The sequence below is a fragment of the Pipistrellus kuhlii genome, unplaced genomic scaffold (genome assembly GCF_014108245.1).
Source record: "Pipistrellus kuhlii isolate mPipKuh1 unplaced genomic scaffold, mPipKuh1.p scaffold_m20_p_15, whole genome shotgun sequence".
NCBI lineage: Eukaryota > Metazoa > Chordata > Mammalia > Chiroptera > Vespertilionidae > Pipistrellus > Pipistrellus kuhlii.
Genome location: NW_023425460.1, coordinates 18,392,711 through 18,415,104, shown reverse-complemented (window position 1 = coordinate 18,415,104; position 22,394 = coordinate 18,392,711). Strand labels below are relative to the sequence as shown.

The 22,394-nt window shown below is 39.4% G+C and overlaps 1 protein-coding gene across 4 annotated transcripts in view; it reads right to left on the bottom strand.

Moving 5' to 3' along the window:
- Positions 1-22,394, bottom strand: part of FAM13C (family with sequence similarity 13 member C) — a 114,900-nt gene that overhangs the window by 59,612 nt on the left and 32,894 nt on the right. For all 4 annotated transcript variants that reach the window (XM_045581857.1, XM_036438418.2, XM_036438419.2 and 1 more), the window contains one exon: positions 7,973-8,091. In XM_045581857.1, coding sequence (XP_045437813.1) covers positions 7,973-8,091 — 119 coding nt within the window. The remainder of the gene's footprint in view (positions 1-7,972; positions 8,092-22,394) is intronic.

Below are 22,394 nucleotides of genomic sequence, written 5' to 3'. Positions count from 1 at the left end.
GACTGAGGGGACCCCAGGGACCCTCCCTCCACCTCCCTTGCATGAATTTTATGCATCAGGCTTCTAGTATAGTTAATAATATTGTAATGACTATGAATGGTGCCAAGTAGGTTCTGGAAATATAGGGGGGAAATACTATGTAAAGTATATGATTGTCTAACCACTATGCTGTATACCTGAAAAAAAATATTTAAAAAATAAAAAATATCACTACAATTTCAAAAATGTATATTTTAAATGATTCTTACTACAGTATCCCAAATATAAATCCAAGAAGTAACCAAAGTACACAATAATTTGGAATTATTTAAATAAATCATGGTATAGTCACAAAATGGAATATTTCACAGCCATCAATATTGGTAATATTTCAGAATATGGGAAAACTTAGTAATTACATGGAATAAAAAAGTTATGTAGGAATGTGTTTAAATCTAGCATTGATTAAAGATAAAAAAGAGAGAGGAGGGGTTAGAGCTATGTGTGTCACTATATATGATTTGTATTCGTGTGTGTGTTTGTGTGTGTGGTATTTAACATAAGTCTTGGAAAGGAACAACTTGTTGATGAATACTATGACAGAAGCAATGGAGTAGTCACTGCCTCCTTGGGAAGATGAAGAGTAGGTTGACATTCCTACAATTCCCATGGCTTCAGGAACACTGACCATTTAACCAGCTGATTAAAGATCTTAATTAGATTTTAAGTTTATACATTCTATCTCCTATCATTATTACTGAAATTTCTCTCTTAAATCTACTCCAAATTAGGCCAAAAAGCTTTCCAAGATGTTGAGATATCAAGAACAAAGTTTTTTGTTCAATCTTCTAGAAATGTTTTTTCCATAACATGGCTATCATGACACTAAAGTCTGTAAAACATGTTTCCTGTAGAAAATTATATGTTATGCTATTTGTTGAGTATACAAGGATGGATAAGGCTTCCCCATTTAGTGGGAGAGAGGATGAATAAACAGATGAATATGATAGCAATGTGGTGAATGCAGTGAGAAGGAGCTGTTTAGGGAAGGGCCAATGTCCAGCATTGGGCTTGGGGAGAGGAGACAAAGGGGGCTTAAAAAAACAAAAGAATTTGTAGCCCAGCTGGCATGGCTCAATGACTGAGCATCCGAGTGTGGGGAGTGTAAGAGGAGCTGATCAATGATTCTCATCATTGATATTTTCTCATCATCGATATTTCTCTCTCTCTCTCCCTTCCTCTCTAACATCAATAAAAATATATTTAAATAATATTTTATGTTAGAGTATTTGTATGGCATGTCAAATTTGTTTACCTTAGCCATAAAAGGATTTACTAGCCTTGTGATAATTAACCCACTTGTCTATTATTTAGCTCAGATTGCATTCTGGCCCAGCTTTATGCTCTGGAATCTGCTTGAAATAAATAGTGCTTCTAACAGATTCAAACCCTAATGCATCAGGAAGCCTCTCAGACATAATTCTTTTTCATGCCTACATTGAAACAATAACATAGAAATGTGCACTATAGTGGGAACAGTGGTTATATCTGAGTAGTAAGATTATAAGAAATGTTTGTGTCCTTGGAGTTTTCTGTATTTTCCAGTATAACCATGTTTAATTTATTTTATTATTTTTTTTTAAATGAGAAATCGTCTGAGTTGCCCTCTTATCTGTATGCTTAATCATTGTCCAATGAAAATGCTAAAAATTTATCAAGTGACCAAGGTCAGACTCCAAAAATAAAAAATAAAAAGAGGGTTTCATTTCCAGAATAATCAAGCTTGGGCTCTTTTCCCATCACAGTTTAAGGTTTTGGTGTGGGATTCTTTGTGCTCTGCCATCAGGGAGAGGGAAATGTTTTTATATGTGACTGCGAGAGCTTATATTAAGCTAAAGTCTTTCCATGTCTAATCCTTTAAACATCTAGAATGTTGAGCATTTCCGGTATAAAGGCCAGAAAGGGCCTTAGAAGTCATCTGGCCCAAACTCCTGTTAGAGGAAGGGACTTGGAGATTTAAGTGAAGCAACCTAGGTCATCTGATAGACATAAGACTCAGCACTGCTTAATCTGAATGATCTTTCCATTCTCGAGACTGTTTCTGCACCTTGGAGGTGAAGACAGGACAGGGGGTGACACACAGCCTCACTATATGGCTCACTTCCTATGTAGTATACACAAAGCAAGCTATTTTAGGAACCACTCATTATATAGCTGCACTTCAGGGAGTCTTAAAACATTGTCAAGATAAGCTATTTTGTTATCTCTATCTCATGCCCTGCTCTCCCCAATGTCCAGTTTCCCCACCCCCTCATCTCTACCTTCCCCAGCTCCCCACGCCCCTGAAAAAAAGAAAAGAAACTATTAGTAAGAGCACACTAATGAGAAAGGTTATGCTGGCAACAGGCAGAGCTCCTGCCCTGGTTCGGTCCAAGAAGGCAGACCTTGTTTTCTGTGTTATTAAAAATCTCTGGGTGCTCACTTTCCTCCTCATTATTTCTCTTTTTAGTAGAACTCATTAAGACTCTGCTTATTTCTATGGAAAACATTTAAATAAGAAACAATTAGCTATTAAAACACACACAAGTCATCCATATCAAAAACAAAAGATGAAAGGATTTATCCCCCATGGAAAAGATGCTGCCAACAAAACTTCCTCTTTCCATAGAGCAACAAAGCTTTTCCTTTTATCTGGAATGTCACAAAAATAGTCAAAGCCATCAAAGGCCATTCTCCTTACTGATAGACCCCCACTTCAAGCCCGGAAACTGGGAACTTCGAGATGAAGAGGCCAATGAACTTCAATTCAAAATGTAACTGTGGCCTTAATTAGTAGAAATGCTATAGAATACTCCTATTTGTACTGAGGCTTTAACAACATTAAAGGTTTAATGCTGTCATAAATTTTAATGCAATATTTTAAACACAAGTGAGTTAATCACTTTCAAACGTAAATTTACTTAGCTGGGTAAGAAGTTCCTGACTTCATTAGTTTTCTCTTATACTCATAAATTCCTCTTTGTCATATCTGAGGGATCACGGTATTGGCACTGGCTTTAGCTATAAAAATCAATCAAACTGCTACGTATTCTTTCTCAGTGGCTGCTCTACAGAGAGTGATGGTGCTTGTTACAAAGGGAGTGGGGGCTTCAGCAAATGACAGCCACAATGGGTATCACACTAGAAAAATGAGAAGGTTGTATTAAATGATTACTAAGGTTTCACTCTTGTTCTCACTAAATGCTCTTCTATAATTTCACATGTTTTGAGAAGCTCCAGGTACTGAGGAGCATGCCAGAGGAGTGCAATATACAACCTCTCCACTAAGATGCCCTGAAAATCCAAGTTAAAATATATACACACCATCTTGGGAAAGAAGGCATTAAGACAGTATCAGCCATCACCTTATTGGTTAGCTCCAATCAGCTGGAGTCCCCAGAGGACAGTAGGATGAGCAGTTGCTGGGAATATAATGCCTATTGAAGTAGGCATTATAAATCAAATACCTGTAGGACTTCAGGCAAAGAGCATACAGAAATGGGGAGATATGGGTGGAAATTGTGAAAAAATATAGTTCAGCTTCTCAATTTCAGCTAATTGTTGCTTTGTAGGAATGGAGGCTCTGGGTCATACCATCTTCAGATTTTTCAAAAGAATGCCAAAGATTTGTAGAACCTGAAGTTAAAATACTTTACAAGCCAAATATACAGGTATTTCCACCGTAGATGTACCGACAGGACACCAAATTTGAGACCTCTGAGGTGGGGCACTGAACTGCCAAGGAAGGTAACATAGGGATGAGAAGGGAATGGCAAGTAGGAGGGATGGAAAGAAAGAGGTCAGAGGGGGCTACATTGATGTGTGAGGTTGGCTCTGTTGGAATTCAGAATAGGAAGCAGACTTGAAGGAGCAAAGATTCAGACAGTCATTCCAAACCTTTTTGGGGATCATGAATACCATAGGAGATTCTGATAAATACTTTTAGAGTTTTTCCTGAAAGAGTAAAACAGTAGGTAGAATAATGGTCCCCCAAAGATTTCCATGTCCTCATCCCTTACCCTCTTCCTACATTACCTTACATGACAAAAGAGGTTTTATGACTCTGGCCAGTTTTGCTCAGTAGTTAGAGCATCAGCCTACAGACTAAAGGGTCTCGGGTTTGATTTTTCTAGTCAAGGGCATGTACCTCAGTTACAGATTTCCCAGCCCCGGAGGAGCACATGCGGGAAGGCATGTTTCTCTCTCTCTGCCCCTCTCTCTCCCTTCCACTCTCTCTAGAAATCATTGGGGGGAAATATCCTTGGGTAAGGACTTTTTTTAAAGTAGTTTTATAAATATGGTTAAGTAAGGACCTCGAGATGGGTAGATTATCATGTATTATCTGAGTCGGCCCAATCACATGAGTCATTAAAATTGGAAAATCTTTCCCAAACATACTCAGAGAGATACTATGTTGCTAGCTTCTAAAAATGGAGAAGAATCCATGAACCAAGAAATGTAGGCAGCCATTAGAAACTGGGAAAGGCAAAGAAATGGTCTAATTCTCCCCTAGCGCCTGCAGAAAGAATGCAGGCCGGCTGACCCCTTGAGTTTTCAGTCCAGTGAGACCCATGTTGGATGTCTATCCTATAAAACTGTAAGATTACACATGTGTGTTGTTTTAAGCCGCAGGTTTGTGCTTATTTTGTTACTGTAGCTTCTGAAAACCAATACAGTACACACACACACACACACACACACACACACTCAAACTTTGGCAAAAATATTCACAGTCCTCCCTGAAGCTCATCCACACTCAGATAAAGAGGCTCCTTGTGCTAGAAGGAGCTTAAGATACAAAGGCTATAAGAAGGTATGAAGCTATTTTTCGTTGGCAGGTATGGAAAGATCAATGCCCACACCATAGCACAATCGGTTCCAAAATCTCACTTCTACAAGGATGGATTCATTCTCTGAAAACAACTCCTTTAAGTCTCACTTAAATGACACATGAGACATTTGTCACTCCCCTGACTGCTCATCTCTACAAAAAGATGTGCTTCTTCCCTTTCTCAAATTGTTTTTTTGCTACTAGTATTCACTCTCCATCTTTAAGAAGGTGGCATTTCACACCTGCTGAGATTTAGCCGGGCTTCTTTCCTCACTCTGAGGCAGGCCTAAGTCTTATGTGTCCTGTTACAGTATCATGTTTCTATCAAGATCTTATTGGGCATGATATGTCTGAACCTGACCATATGCTGACGTAAAAAGAAGACGAAGGTTATCAGGAATGTGAGCTACCTGACTCAAAGTTGTTTTTAGCCTCAGATCTCATTTCAACAGTTCAAGTTTCACAATCCCTGTCATATTTTGAGATGTTTTTAAGTACCATTAGAATGTCCCCAGGTGATGCCACCATGATTGTAAAAAATAACTGTAGTTTGAAGGTTACCAGCCCGGTTTAAATACTAGCCCAACAAGGCTCCTGATCTGCAACTTGACCCCAGACCTTGGGATTGCCAAACCTGGGGCACAGAATTCCTGGAATACAGCTAGACCCTGTGAAAGTACAGCATGGAAGCTAAAGAGGAAAAAGCAGACAAAATCAACAGGTCTTTAAGGTCTTGTGGACATTTACTTAGGTAAAGAGGAAGAGAGACCAGATCTGTCTTTGCAAGAAGTAGCCAGTCTGTTGGGAAGACAAGCCAGACTTACTCTGAGGAAGGCTGCCCGATAACCTTATATCTGATTCCTTTCCCTGACATGCGGTGGAGCTCTGTGACCTCCTAAATTTTATACAAAACTATTGTGTGTATGTGTGTGTGTGTGTGTGCACGCGCACATCTCTTTTTTTCTGAAGGTGCCATACATCTTTGCGAATCTGAATAAAATTTATTTTCCTACCCTCAAAGTAAGAGTTACTTCCCTCTGTGTTTCCTTATCTGGGGGTCCTAATTCAATACTCTTAGTCTTACTTCTCATATGTGAATGATACCTATCACTTAATCCTATTAAATATCTGACTTGCCCTCTGTAAGAGTGATAACAGTAATATCACTATTTACCTCCTTCACTGTATATGGAATATACAGTGTGTGGGTTTTTTTTTTCATTAACTTTTATTGATGTTATTTATCCTCACCAGAGGATACTTTTTCCTTTTATTTTTAAAGAGAGTGGAAGGAATGGGGAGGGAAGAGTGAGAGAGCAGGAGAGGGAAGGACGGAGGGAGTGAGAGAGAAACATGAATGTGAGAAATATCAATTGGTTGCTTCCCAGGCTTGCCATAACCAGGACAGGGATTGAACCTGCAACCCAGGTATGTGTCCTTGACCAGGAAATCAAACCTTCAACCCTTTGGTGAGCAGGCCAATGCTCTGACCACTTAGCAACACCAGCCAGGGCTAAAGTAATTTTAAGTTTGAGAAGGTTAATTGCTAATACTATTTTCTCCCATCAGCTTCTGTGGAATATCCACTCCAAAGGGCTATCATAATTCTATACACAAATAAAAATTATTTAGTGGATTTTTTTGGCCTTTTATTATTATTATTTTTTACTTTTTTGAAATATGTATGTGAGCCGAGACCGGTTTGGCTCAGTGGATAGAGCATTGGCCTGTGGCCTGAAAGGTCCCGGGTTCGATTCCGATCAAGGGCATGTACCTTGGTTGCGGGCACATCCCCAGTGGGGGTGTGCAAGAGGCAGCTGATAGATGATTCTCTCTCATCATTGATGTTTCTAACTCTCTATCCCTCTCTCTTCTTCTCTGTAAAAAAATCAATAGAATATATATTTTTAAAAAATATGTATGTGAATATAGTTGGCTTTATTCAGGCTGAGAGAGTCACCAGTCTGGTCGGTGGGGGGAGGCAGGGTGGAGACAGGATTACTGCCTAAACTGGCCCCAGTCAGCCCCAAACAGCTCTATTACAATAATGCCTTAAATAGGACAGAGAATGTCCTCATCAGTGGAAAAATGACAAGGCTGAGTCTTACCTGGCCTGAGGTCAAGTAAGAATAAACAGACAGGAGATGGCAACTTGTGAAGAGGGTGATGAAAGGTGCCTGTGAATCCAACTGGATTCTGGATCATCTTACTTTGGGGCACCCTCTAACTCTTTGGGGTTCTATGATTCTAAATTTAGTATGCTGGATATTTAAAAGCACAATCACATTGCACAATCTTCTCTGTTATTGTTGCTTCATTTAGACTCTGAAACCTTAAAAAAATTTTTTCTAAAGGTCATGCTCAGAAGCACCGAACTCCCTTTCCACTGAGTCAGGGCTATGATTACACCGTACACAAGATCCTACAAAGACAGCTGACACACTAGTGGTTGAATTCTTTCTTCTGTTTACTTCCAGAAGAGATGTTCCACAGACAGCTGCAATGCCGAGCTCCCATCAGAATGTGGTGCCAACCTTGCTGTAGACAGCTTTCTGCCCACGTCCTTGCCCTCGGCCCAGCATGTCTAGCAGAAGTGCTGGTGCCTACGGACACCACTCGGATCAGCACAGAAGCCACACCTGCTATGCCATAATTAGACATTTGTCTGTTCAAATTCTGGTTCAGCTCTTTTCACTTGTGTAACAACAGGCCAATACCTTAATTTTCCAGCCTCAGGCTCCTCCTCTGTGAAATGGGGCTATGAGTAAGGGCTGAAGACTATATGATGTAACCCGTGAAAAGCAATTGGCTTGCCATCTATACTGTCATCTCTATCATTATTGCAGAGGCAAGCCTAATCATGGCTTCCCTCCAAGGGCAGGACTAGCTTCATTCTTCTCTGGGTCTTAAGGCTGGTAATCTTCAAACCGCAGGCAGAGAAAGTAGGTTATTTACATTTCTCTTAAACTCAGAATCAGTGATACTTCCAGCCCCCTAAGCAGCTTTTACAGACCGTAAGAAATTGCCAACAAAAGTCAGGAAGCCTAGGTCCTACTGTGAGGGTGGCAAGCATACAGGAAGAAACCCCAGGCACAGGGGGACTTCTGACACCAAGGGGCCCACCTTGGTTGAAGCCACACTGCTTCTTGGCCTCTGAATGTGTGGTTTTGTGGACTCTCATGAGCTGGCGTTCCTGCTCTTCCCCGACACTCTGACGGGCTGGGGGCTGCATGCTCTGTGTCCTGTAAGAAGAAACAGCAGAAGTAGATGAGCTTTCAGCAGCCATCAGTTTCACAGTGTTCCTAGGCTGGGGTAGGTCTCCGGGCAGCGGAGCAGCAATACACAACACGTGATACCAAATTGTAGTGGGGGGCAGGGAGCTAGTAAGTGACCTCAAATTTAAAAAGCCTCTTTCCATCAGTAAGTTGCTGCAAGATAACAGAAGAAAAATATAATAATAAAATAGCCTCATTTCAAAAGATATAGTCATACCACATTAAAACGACATTTTAAAAGCATATTTAATCAATAAGTCTGAAAATATAATTTATAGAATAGTACTTATAAGATATGATCATTTTTGCAAAAACGAAACATGTATGAAATGTTCACACACACACACACACACATACACACACACACACACACACACACTATTGCCATTAGCTACACTGCATCCAAAGAAATTGCTACATTGGTTATTTTATTTTGCAATCTACTAATTTAGGAAAGAAACCATAATGCCAAATTCTCTAGAGAATATCATAAAGACACCCAAGCTAATATGAATCTGGATTCAACACAAGGACACACAAACCAAAAAAGAAAAATTTGTATATGTTCAGCAGGTGAACCACTATAGTCTTTGAGCCACGTCAAACCTCTGACAAATAAAGTAGCCTCTCTTTACCTAATGAATGAAATACTAAAGCCAAAACCAGTGACAGATTCAGAATCTGGTGGCTATAATCTTGCAGTCAAAATATTCAAGTGGCACCATGAATCTGGGTCTGACAGTGCAGTATACTGTGGGGCACTACAGGGCAAGCTCTATTAGGTTGTGGGTACGTCAGTACTCGTGCCAGTATGTCAGGTGTCTCAGAAGTCATTTTCTGAAATACTAGAATAATTTGGTGGAGCTATTTTCCAAACAGTCGTCACAAGCTTCTACAACAAAATTCGATTTGCCTTCCTATAAGAGGGCTAAATTGGAGCAGAGCTGAGAAAAAGCAATGAAGTAGGCCTGCCAAGACCCTTTCTTTAATTCAATTTTTCTAAAGCCCTTGCTTCAGGCAAGAGGAGATTTCACATCAAAGTAGACACTAGCTCCCTAGACTTTGTAGCTGCTGTGAAAATTTCTATAGCTACCCAAATGCTGGCCACATTGCCCTAAACAACAGTTTAAGTGAAATAAGTTCTGCTTGCTACTTGCTAAGTAGAACTCAGTTTCCTTGTCTGTAAAATGGGAATAATGCTCCACGCTCATAAGGTCATTGAACAAGACCTTATTCAACCTCTTTCAGTGCCTGCCAACTGGAGGCATACAGTCGATGGGAGCTCTTCATTATAATATTCCTTTTATAAAAATCTCCATGAAGTGCAAATTTCTGCAACAGTGTTAAGAGTAAGTTCAGCAAAAGCAAACTTATTTTTGTGGTGGAATTCTTATTTCAGGTTTCTATACAAATAATGATATTATTTTAAACATCATATTTAGAAGCCTCAATACATGAAGGCCTAAAGAAATGACCCTTTTAATCTCTAAAATGTTTTAAGAAAAAAATTACCATTTTATTAAAACTTTACCCTTTTGGGTTATTTGTTTGCTTTTGTTTTTCTTTATTTTCAAGAATAATATTTTATCTAATTCTTTGAACCCACAAAGTGTTTAGCCGGGTAAGAGGCCACAAACTCCTGGACTTCTCTGGATTTTACAATTTACTTTAGAGAAAGTGCTGCCTAATCTACTCGAGGCTGAGATATCAAATCATTGCAGAAACAGAACCATTTCTCTGGCCTGGGTGGATAAGGAGTATTTGCAGACAGCTGACAAGCAAGTCCCTGAGGAAATAAATGGCACTGTCAGCAATGCTTTTTCTGCCCACCTAGAGTTTAAAACTTCGACATGGCATGGAGAGGTGGGAAAGAAGTAGTAAGGAGTTTGGTATAAGTCATCCTGAATACCAATCAAGAGAGTAGAATAAGCATGTCAAACTTGCGGGCCGCATATGGCTCACAATGAGTATTTTTATGGCCCAGCCAATATAACAGTATCTAAGAAATATTTTAATAAAAATTTCATAACTTTTTTACAATATCCTGTTATACATAATTATTAATAACAAACTACAACATTCACTAGTGACTGATGACTAAAATGGTGTTGCATTCATTTCCCTTATGTGCCTTACATGCAGAAGTTCCATTTCTACCCACTAAGACCAGCAGAGAATATTTTAGCAGCCAAGTGCCACATCATTAGTCTTGGACTGACTTGTTTGGTGTACACAACAGGAAATATTTCACTTTCAGAGAACAAGAAAAATAGGTTTATTTGTGTTACGCTTATTAATTTGTGCAGTTATTCAGTGTCTGGTAAGTTAGTATTCAAGAAAAAATATTAATCTTTATTAAAATTTTCTATTACTTTATGTTAACAATTACTCATTTATTTCAGCCCTTTGTATCAGCATATCTCTATTGAAATACACCTACATTTCTATGAAAATTAAAGCTTTTGGTTTTCTTGTGGCCCACATAAACTTAAACTTTGTTTATTTGGCCCATGTTAGCCTTCGAGTTTGACATGCTTAGAGTAGACCCTGATGCAAAATACAGGCTTAACTATAACGCTGCCCATTCCATTGAAAAAAATATCAGGTCAGCCTCCTAAGTGCTGATCTCCAAACCCCCTGAGATCAGAGCCCAAGTTCAGCCCATCTCAGAAAATGTCAAATGTTTTCATCCTTCCAAAGCCCCTATGAGTTTGACAGTTCTTTTGTTCGTAAGAAAAAGAATAAATATTTTCACTTGTCTCTTCATGGAATAGTCCTATGTCAACTAATAGCCCCTGCAAAGCTCACCTGGGGTCAGCCTTCAGATGATTCTAACTTGGAGGCTACAGGACTTCCAGCTGAGGCTCCAGACAGCATGGAACAGAGATAAGGCCTCCCTATCGTCCCTAAGAGAATTCCTGATTCACAGAAACTGTAAGAGGTAATAAATTATTACTTTTAAAAGTTTTTTTTATTGTTATTTGTTACACAGCTACAGATAACTAAAACATCACTACCTTTCATGTATTCTAAGATACTATAAATTATAAAAATGACCTTTAGTTTGATTAAATAACAGCTTTTGGGGAGGGAAATGCCATATGAAATGTTTCCATCAATTTTAAGATGTAGTCAGCTATGAGAAATGTAAAAGATGTGTGTGTTCACATCAAGGAACTACTTAGCATGCCCAGCAGAGAGCATGGTACTATGAGTGATACACACACAAAAAGTCTTATCAAGGAGACACAGAAGAAAAAGCAATTTCAAAAGTCTAATATGGGAGACTCAGTAACCTCAGAGAAAACAGGGTAGTGAACCACAATCCTTATTTACCCCAGTTTTTAAAAATAATTGTATGCTTTCCCCCAAAGAAGGAAGGCAAACAGTAAGGGAATGCCATAATTATTGAATTAATAGAACAATAGCCTTCAAGGTGTTATGTTGCCAGTTACGACTATTCATAAGGATATAAAAGGAAAAATACAAAATGAGAACCATAATGCTCCACCATAATCATCTGGTTCTGTAAGAGAGACTTAGCCAGACACATGGGAAAGCAGGACACACGCTCTTGGTGAGCTCCCATCTCTATTTCAGTTGGACTCCACCACCTGACCAGTGACAAGGTTAACGAGGACTGCCAAAGAAAGTTCTTATGCTACAGAAGGTACTTGTGGATGATTGAGAGTTAACATTCTCCCACCTCCTACCCCAGGTGACAACATGTGGACAAGATATAAAGAGAAGATCGGATTACCTTTGCCCACTTAAGCTTCATTACAACTTTGCTCGGAATCTGCTGTAACACACAGCACAGAAATTCTAGAACATTAAAACAGAGTGTTTATCTTGAAATACTTAAGATACTTATACTTAAAAAGAAACCACCTACTACATACCAAGGATGTTAACAGTTAAGGGGGTTATATAGTGAATGACATATTCCTGCCCCCAAAGAACTTTTAAAATCTAGTGTTTTTCAAAGACTAAAGTGCAAGAGAAAAGACTCTAACTTGCTTACTTCTGTGTTAATGCAACAAATGGTCAGATCCAAGCTAACCAAGGGGAACGGGGAAAGGAGAAGCCAAAACCTTCTCCTCCGGGCTGTCCTCCTGCCACGTGGCCAGGTGCAGCCTGGATGGGCACCTGCTCCCAGCCATCCTCCTCTCCCTTTGACTCAGCTCCCCCCAAGGCCAGCCTCATTGATTTGTTGCTTCTTTGCTGCATGCGGGGACAATCAAATTGACTAAGCTCTGAGGTATTTCATGAGAAAACTGTCCATAAAACAAATGTTATTTAGGTTATGTTCTGATTCATAAGCAGAGGCTAGGAGAGAAGCTGCCTATTATGTTGAGAGGCTCAAAACCCCAGCCCAGGTAAGGAAAAATTAACTGCTCCTAAGAAGAAACTGTGAAATACATTTTGTCCTTGTTAGGATTTCAATGAGTTCAGCTGACTCGTGTAGAACCTGAGAGAACTACTAGTTTGGATCCGACGGCACGGCCGCTACTTTCAGGCCCGTACAGGTTCCCTGTTTCGTACAAATGCAAGACCTAGAGAAAGAAAATGTTCCATCCTAATCCCAGTCCTTGCCCATCTTTTCTAGCTTGCCCAAGTCATAATGTTACCCTTGGGCCTCAAGGACAAATGCATCCTCTAAATCTTGCTTCCAAACTGTGTTCAGCCAAAACATTAACTTTTTTCATCTTCTCGCCTTGAGGTTTTATCTGTGTCCATTCTATTCCAAAACTGATAAAAAATGTTTTCTTCAACTGCTGGCTTAAATTTTTGATTAAATGCTTTTATAATTAATCACTCCACTGCTAATAACAATACCTTGTATTTATGAGAGCATGTTCTCCCCAAGAGTTCTAACGGGAATGATTAATACTGCTGATATCTCCATCATTTAGAAAATCATAGGTATTCAGCGCTTAGATTAAACAAGGAAAAGTTTTATAAATCTACCTAATCAGCCTAGGAATAGATAGCGTGTTTGTTACAGGTAAACACTTTTCACCTTAGACCTGCATTTGTCTGTAAAAGTGGCTTCAAGTCCTTTTGAATTTGGAAATTTTAAAGGCCTCTACTCCTGATTAAAAGAACTGTTGGATTATTATATTCACTTAATAATTAGAAGGAGGACCTGGATGAGCTGATATAAAATTCCCTTTGAAATTGTGTGGCCCGCCAAAACCGGTTTGGCTCAGTGGATAGAGCATCAGCCTGTGGACTGCAGGGTCCCAGATTTGATTCCAGTCAAGGGCATATACCTGGGTTGCAAGCTCAACCCCCAAGGGAGTGGCGTACAGGAAGCAGCCAATCAATGATTTCTCTCATCACTGATGTTTCTCTCTCTCTCTCTCTCTCTCTCTCTCTCTCTCTCTCTCTCTCTCTCTCTCCCTCTCTCCCTCTCTCTCTCCCTCTCCCTCCCTCCCTCCCTCCCTCCCTCCCTCCCTCCCTCTCTCCCTCCCTCCCTCCCTCCCTCTCTCTCTCCCTCTCTCTCTCCCTCTCTCTCTCCCTCTCTCTCTCCGTATCCCTTCCTCTCTGAAATCAAAAAAAAAAAAATATTTTAAAAAATCATGTCTGAAATATTGTGGGTTCAGTTCCAGACCACTGCAAAAAGCAACTTGTAACCTTTTTGCTGGTGGAGGGTCTTGCCTTCAATTTGCAAAAAAAACACAACACCCTAACATCTGTGAAGTGCAATAGAGCTAATAAGAACAATATAATGAGTAATGCCTGTATTTAAAGTATCTTGGCCCTTTATGAAACAGGAGACCGAGAGAACTATTTCTTCACACCTATTTTTTTTTTTTTTAAGAATGTCTACCAACCTTAGTCACCATTTCAACCCAGAAATAAAATAAATCGTGGAGGAAGACTGGTATTGGTTCAAAATCCAAAGCAGGATCTCCTCTGATCCTGTTTCCTTATCTGTGATACAGAGATATCCCCCAGTTTACTGCTTACAGTTGTGAGCATTTCTAGTAGGAAACAGACATTCAAATTATGTTGTCTATCTTACCCACTTCCCAAATCAAATAACATTCACTGACTACCTGATCAACACCAGCCACTAAACTAGGCACTTTAAAAAACAAAACAAAACAAAACACCTCTATTTCCTCACTTAAAACTACGAGGTGGGTTTCACTCTTTACCAGTTTTCCCCAGTGGCAATAAACAAGTGCAGACAAGACAGGGGACTGACCACGGCCAAATTGTCTTTTATGTAAGAGATGCCCTCCTGAAGACCCTGCAAAATCTGACTGAGATTTGTGTAATTTAAGAATATTCCCATGACAGAAGAAATTGGGGATTTCTGTTCACTAGCTAAAGAGGAAATGTTTCAATAAAATAAACACAGCTTATTACTCAGTACACCCAAAGGGCTTTGGAATTATGCAAATCTTGATAAATGTGAGGGAACTTCAATAATTTAAATCATTTGCATGTGAATCTTATTACTTTATATTCAATATTTAATTCAAAATTACATAAAATAGGGGGTCACACTGTATCACTTGAGTGAGCCAGAGAACTCAGATCCTAAATTCAAACTTTAAAACCCAAATTCAGAGTCCTTTGCACTATGTTTCAACATCCCAAGTTTACTACTGTCAAATAACAAAACTACAAATTTAGTAATGAGTCTGATGCCCCTTATTCAAAGGAATACAATCCATGGATTGGGGGAAGTACAGCGCTCTTCCCGCATGGAGGGATTCTGGGATTTCTGGAGTCTCTCACACTCAGTTTTCCACCTGGAAATATTGGAACAAACAAATTCAAAGAGCTCAAAATGACAAATAAGCGCAGCTTCATCCAAGAGAAGCTTACCGGAGTTCCCTGAGGGCGGCCCAAGAGGCAGTGAACCAAAAGGCTCCAAGGGCACCTTCACCTGCATCAAGGAACCATCCCAGAATCCTCAGCAGCTGCCTGTGGGTCTCATCAAAGTGCCAAATGGTCAAATAACAAAGCTAAACAATTCAGTGTTGAGTTTGACATCCATTATTCAAGGGAAAACAATCCATGGATTGGGGCGCTCAGGCCCACACAAGCAGTGAGACATTCTTCCAGAAGAATGTTAGGCAAGAGCGAATTTTATTTAGAAGTGGTAACATGGAAGCAGGGCATGATTGGCTGGGGGTCAGGGATTTCCTTTTAAGGCTAGCAGGTCCTAGTCTCCAAGGGAAGGTAAACCAGCTAAAGCTGAGCTGGAGGATTGATTAATTAAATTGCCTTGACAGGTGTTTCCAGTAAGTGTGGAGGTCTCCATTTGCTGGGTCCCGATATACAAATTAACTTTATCACTATAGAGCTGAGAAGAATCCTATGCAAATCAGCATGAACACAGTCACGTTTAACAAAATGTAACAGCTGGGGTGGGTAGTATTCAAGTGTATAATCAACAGAGCACATAATAAAGTTTAAAAGAGAGTCATGAAGCATATGGATTCTTAATGGTATTTATTTTTTCCCTTTATAGCTTTTGGATAAAGGATACAGAGACTCTGAGGTAAGAGAGATTCACAAAGAAAGGAAGGTCTTCCTTTAATGAGCTTGCACAAACTTGGGATGGAGGCAGGTGGGGAGTGGAAGAATTAACCAGCTGTGAGAGGGCAATTTTTGCCGCCCTGAGTGTTGTGACTGTGCTAAATCTATCTCCCTCTCCCTCACTCCAAGAATTCTCACATTTCTACTTTTGCCTCACTGAGGACTCAGGACTTGTACAAGCCTCCAAGTCTCCCACTCACTCCAATTATAATGTGTCACTAAGTCTACAGAAGGTCCCAAACAGGACAAAGCTTATAGGAAAGCAAAAGACAGATTCTGTTCATGATCACTTTGCTCTACTCCCTAAAGTATCCCAAAATGCCATGCCCAGACCCCAAAAGTGTTTATCCTCACCTTTGAACCAGCCTGATCCCTCAAGGTGTGTGGAGCTTTTGATGTAACCATTATAACTGGGGATTCTGGAACAGTCCACCCCTTCAGTTCTATGGATTTCTGACTACCATGTTTCCCCGAAAATAAGACATCCTCCGAAAATAAGACCTAGCGCATGGAAAGATAAGACATCCCCTGAAAATAAGACCTAGCACAACTTTGGGAGAAAAAATTAATATAAGACACTGTCTTATTTTCTGGGAAACAGGGTACATTCATTCATCACTTAAACATGTGGTCCTCATTGGGTGCTACATTCTATGCTCTTCCTAGTTCCTGCCTCAGTTTGTAGAAGAAGTATCCCTGAAGAAGTATATCTACAGGAAATGGTATTTAAGTTTAAGGGGAGATGATTTAAAATATAACAGTACATACATATTCAATTTATATTAAAAAAATCACAGAAATTGGCACTTCTGATTCTTAAAATAATAGTAATCTTTCAAAAGTTGAAAGAAGTCACTAGCTTCTATAATAAGCTTGACAGGCCATTTGGCTGAGAAGAGAGTAGAGATTTGACAAGATGCTCTAGGAACATACAGGAATGATGGCAAACTCAGTTCCAAGGCAAGCATGTGCAGTGAGAACATGGCATGCTCAAGGAACTCAAGTTACTGACTGTGTTTGGGGTTAGAATCAAACAAAGCTGGGGATGGTGACCAACAAGGCAAGCAGGCACAGGGCGGAGGCCAGGTCATATGAACCCTGAAAGTCTTAAAAAGTGCGGGCCTCATAACCGAATATTACAAGGCACATTTAGATTTGCACTGGAGAAAGATCATCTGGGCCTGTGAGGCAAAGAGATTAGAAGGTGAAGAGGGAAAGTGAAAGGAGAGAGGGCGGTAAGATCATTAGAGCACCCTAAGCAAGTAGTGACTGGCATTACAGAGGTGTTACCAGGAAGAAAACTGATTTAAAAGATATTAAAAAGGTAGAAACAATAGGCCTGGGTGATTGATAGGATATGGCTGAATTGAGAAAGAAACTGAAGATGATGCCAATTCCTCAGCTTGGAAAAGGGGATGAATGATATTGTTGCTCCTGAGATGGAGTCAGGAAGAGGAAGAGTGTTCAGGAAGAGTTGGGTATTAGTGTCCATAAGGTATCCAAGTAGACAATGATAGATGAGCTAGGGTCCCAGAAGCAGACCAGGGCTGGGAATATTTGAAAATGAGCATGGAAGATGACTAAACTACAAGTTGTATAACACCATTCAGAGAGAGCAGAGAGAGGAGAGAAAACCTGGAAGAGAACACTTATGTTGTTAAAAGTCAAGCTGCAACATAATATATATAGTGAGAGGTCATTCATGCACAGAGGTGAAAGAGAAGACCAAATATGTATGCATAATTGTGTACTTATTTTTTGTAAGGCATGTTGTTATAAATTGCTCTATTGCTTGAACTGTTTAACAAGTATGTGTTGCTTGTATAATTTAAGCAAGAATGCTTCATATTAAAACATTTAAGAGACAGGCAGATAGGAAGGAGATTACAAAGAAGACCAAGAAAGAGAAATGGGAAGAAAATGCTAAGAAAAAGCTTATTGCCTGAACCTACTTATATCTTAATGAATGGGATGCTAAAGTATTTTAACTAAGGGTAAAACAATAAAAGAAACATTAAATATTGTATAAATATTTGACTTAACTATATGACTTCTGTCTGAAGATGTTGTTCTTTAAAATAGGTGCCAATGCCTGGCCAGCATGGCTTAGTGGTTGAGTGCCGACCTATGAACCAGAGCTCACGGTTCAATTCCCGGTCAGGGCACATGCCCAGATTTTGGGCTCCATCCCCAGTGTGGAGCATGCAGGAGGCAGCTGATCAAAGACTCTCTCTCATCATTGATGTTTCTCTCTCTCTCACCTTCTCCCTTCCTCTCTGAAATAATAAAAATAAATAAAATAAAATAGATGCCACTGTTTCTTACAGTCTGCTTATGTTAAATTTTAATAAAGATATATAATATTCTCACCCTGACAGGTTTGCCTCAGTGGATAGAGCATTGGCTTGCGGATTGAAGGGTTGCAGGTTAGATTCTGGTCAAGAGCATGTACCTTGGTTGCAGGCACATCCCCAGTAGGAGGTGTGCAGGAGGCAGCTGGTCGATGTTTTTCTCTCATCGATGATTCTAACTCTCTGTCCCTCTCCCTCCCTCTGTAAAAAATTAATAAAATATATTTTAAAAGATATATAACATTCTTTATATTAAAAAAGTTAAAGGATTAAGCAAAAAACAAAAACAAAAAACTCATAGACAACAATATGGTGATTACCAGAGGGAAAGGTGGTGGGGGGGAGGTAGGAGAAGGTAAAGGAGGGGATAGATGGTGATGACAGGAGACTTAACTTGGGGTGGTGAACACTCAATACAATATTACAGATGATGTATGATAGATTTGTACACCTGAAACCTATACAGTTTTATTAACTAATATCATCCCCAATAAAAATTAAAATGTTAAACAAAAGGAAATAAGAGATACATAATTTTCAGCAAGGAATCAAAAATCATGACCTCCCAGCTGGCATGACTCAGTGGTTGACTGTCAACATGTGAACCAGAAGATCATCATTCGATTCCTGGTCAGGGCATATGCCCAATCTGTGGGCTCAATTCCCAGTGTGGGGTATACAGGAGGCAGCCAATTAATGGTTTTCTCTCTTTGTTGATGTTTCTCTCTCTCTCTCTTTCCCTCTTCCTTCCTCTCTGAAATCAATAAAAATATACTGTAAAGAATAATGACCAAATGGGATAACTGGAAAAGGGAGTCAACACCTATAAATATGGCAACACAAGCCTAAGCTTTCCTACCAGTGCTTGGTCATATCCACAGAGCAGAGGCATGGGGGAAAGGCGAAAGGCCACCTTCATCAAGTCTGTACTCCCTTCTCAGCCAAATGGCCTGTCAAGCTTATTGCAGAAGCTAGTGACTTATTTTGACTTTTAAAAGATGAGTGTAATTTTAAAAATCAGAAGTGCTAATTTCTGTTATTTTAATAAAAATTAAATAGTTATGTATATTTTAAATCATCTCCCTTTAAATACCATTTATTCTACAGCATTACCTTCCAAGGAAAAAACCAGCTTTTATTACCCCTTTCATGGAGAAAGTGAACAGTCTGTTGCTAAGGAATGTCTACCATGTTATTTTCTGAAATTATTAAACTATGTCTGCTATTCTTTGTTTTTAAATATCCCTCAATGTTTTATTTCACAAGCTCCCTTGTTTATTTTATTTCATTTAGTAAGAATCAAATTATTCTTGTATTCCCAAAAGCAATCATGAGAAAATCCAAAATTACCATCACAACAATTATCTTTGTTCCAGGAGCTTCTTCACTTGTGTAAAGCACAAGGAAAATTAGAGATCCTCAAATGCAGGGAAAGCGCCACAACTAATGTGCAGTTGGGCAAAGGGGGCCTCCCAATTCTAGTTATTAACAAACTGTGGTTCCTTGATGGCAACTTATTAAAATACTTACTGAATAATTTCTACAGTGCCAGGGATAGTTCTAGCTGTGGGGCTATTGTGACAAGCAAAGCAGATTATCACTCAGGAAAATAACAAAAATGAAGGAGAAGGAGAATGAGGAGGAAAGGGAGAGGGAGGGGAGGAGAGAGGAGGAGAGGAGGGAAAGAGGGAAGACAAGAGGAAGGAGAAGAAGAAAGTTCAAGTTGCTAAGTCAACACAGATTCCTCCCCATTTCTGACCTTCTATAATAATAATGGAAGATTGAATCTACGAAACTAAGAGCACCATAGGATGCAAAATATATTCTGAGGAGATCCCTTTGCACCCTGACCTCATTCCAGTGCAATTTCCTGATTCCAGGAATGCCTACCTTACTCCCGTCTTATTTATATCCTATCTTAGTCAGGTCAGCCTGCTATAACACAAATACCATAAAGTGGCTTAAACAATAGAAATTTATTTATTGCAGTTCTGGTCACTAGGAAATCCAACACCAGGGGCCAGCCAATTCAGTTTCCAGTGAGGACCCTCACCCTGGTTTACAGATATATGCCTTCTTGCCTTATGACACAGAGAGAAAGAAAGCACACTCTCGACTCTTCTCATAATCAAATTATTTCTATCTCTCCTTCTCACTTCCTCTCTGAAATCAATAAAAGGCCCCATCTCCAAATCCCATCACATTGGGGATTAGAGCTTCAACGTATGAATTTTGGGGGAATACAAAAATGTATGGATCCTGGGTGGTCCCCCTCAAATCTCATCTCCTCTGATGACTTGAGGCCACAAAGAAACAGTCCTATTTCTCTCTGGAGTCTCCTCTCATTCTCTGTGTGTTTAATTCTGGACAGTCTTGTTTTGCAGTATACACAGAATCTGTGTGCTTGGCTTAAGTCCCCCAAGTTAAAATGTGAGCACTCGGCTCGATCTGGTTTGGCTCAATGGATATAATGATGGCCTGAAGTCTGAAGGGCCCCGGGTTCAATTCCGGTCAGGGGCACATGCCTGGGTTTCTGGCTCATTCCCCAGTGGGGGGCACGGACGTTTCTATCTCTCCTTCTCTCTTCCTCTCTGAAATCAATAAAAATATGTATTTTTTAAAAATGTGAGCACTCCAAGGGAGGGTGTCTTTGTCTTGCATTTTTTTAACTTTCTCAAAGTGCTTCAGCACCTTACAAAATATAGGGTGTTCCAACAAAATGTATATACACACTTTAAATAATTATAAAGGCAGTGTTTATTAAAATATATTTCATTTTCAAAAATTGAACTATCAGTTGTTAAGAGTGTATACATTTTGGAGGGACACCCTGTATTTGTTGATTCATTCCGTCAGTCATAACATGTCCACTGAGTACCAGTGCCTGGTCTTAGAGAGTAGTCACACACACACACACACACACACACACACACACACACACACAGCATTGAAACTCTAAAGATTGGAACTAATTTTAGAAAAAGGCCAGTTGAAATTTCCGGAAATTATTTGGACTGAAAAGCCAGTTTCTCATTGCTTGCACGCTCGTTTCTGTAACTGGAATGAGGCTGAGAGAGTTTGGCCTAGGAAAGGGCCTTGAACAGCTGTTTCACTGACTTCATAAGAAATGGCCAAATAGAAACAGCAGCTTGCATTTGTGGTAGGTAAACTTTTCAAATTGCTTTCCCATCTATTAGCATAACTTACCGAGTATGTTTCTTAAATGAGGGCATGTAAGTACTTGGAAAGACTTGGAGGGGAGCTTTAGTGGTTCTCCTTTCTACATGATTATTATGTCTAACAATTTTTTATAGATGGTCATGTAAAATTCAACCCAGACCTTTTCTTACAAATTCTCAATAAATGAAAGCTTTAGGTCTTGCTATAGAACAAGAACTCCATCCAAGTACTGAACAAAACACAGCATTAGACTAGGGTGTTTCACAGCTTTCAACACTGGGCTGTAAACATGTTTCTGTATTAACAAGGGGCATGTGTCATTCATTCTGTTGAGCCGGTCATGGAGGACTTGAAGAAAGTCTAACAGTTCTCACAATATGAGGAACAGGTAACATGCAGGAGAATCAAATCATTCCAACATTCTCCTTTTAAAAACCATAGAAGTATCAGATCTCTGCCATCTTCAAAACATATGGTTCTGCTTTTGGTTTTTAGGGTGGTTTTTTTGTGTTTTTTTGAGGGAGGTTATAGAAGGCAGTGGAAAAGGAGGGGACATAATATTATCTCAGAAAGGCCTAGATAAATTTTATTTGACAGAAATTTATATTAAAAAGCATTTTATAACTTGAAATAAATTGAGGTGGAAATAAAATACTATGTGCTGCACTATCTTAAATTAAAAATAAATTAATAGCAGTAAGAAAGTAAAGTAGGGCAAGAAAATTATTGTAAGATATTTAAAGAGAATAGGCATACAAAAAAACAGTGGTATCTTGTGAATGCTTGACATTCATTTGTTTTATGGCTTCTCATCTATTTTATTAAAGCCAAGTCTTTAAATTAGGTGCCCTTGGTAATACCCCAGATACTAGACTTTGGAGCATTCCACAAAGGTGCAAATATAAATAGTAGCTACCTCTTAAAAGACCTCCATCAAAAGTATCAGCACAAACCAGAACCCACAAAAGGAGGTCTTTTAAGGTCTTTTACATGACCGTCTATAAAAAATTGTTAGACATAATAATCATGTAGAGAGGAGAACCACTGAGGCTATGCCCTATCTTTCAAAGGCACAGACAAACAACCTCTATGTCTAATTTCCCAATTTACAGTGCTTAGGACTGTTTCCCTCTAAGTCTTTTATCAAACTCTTCAGCTGCAAGTAAAGTATGTAAA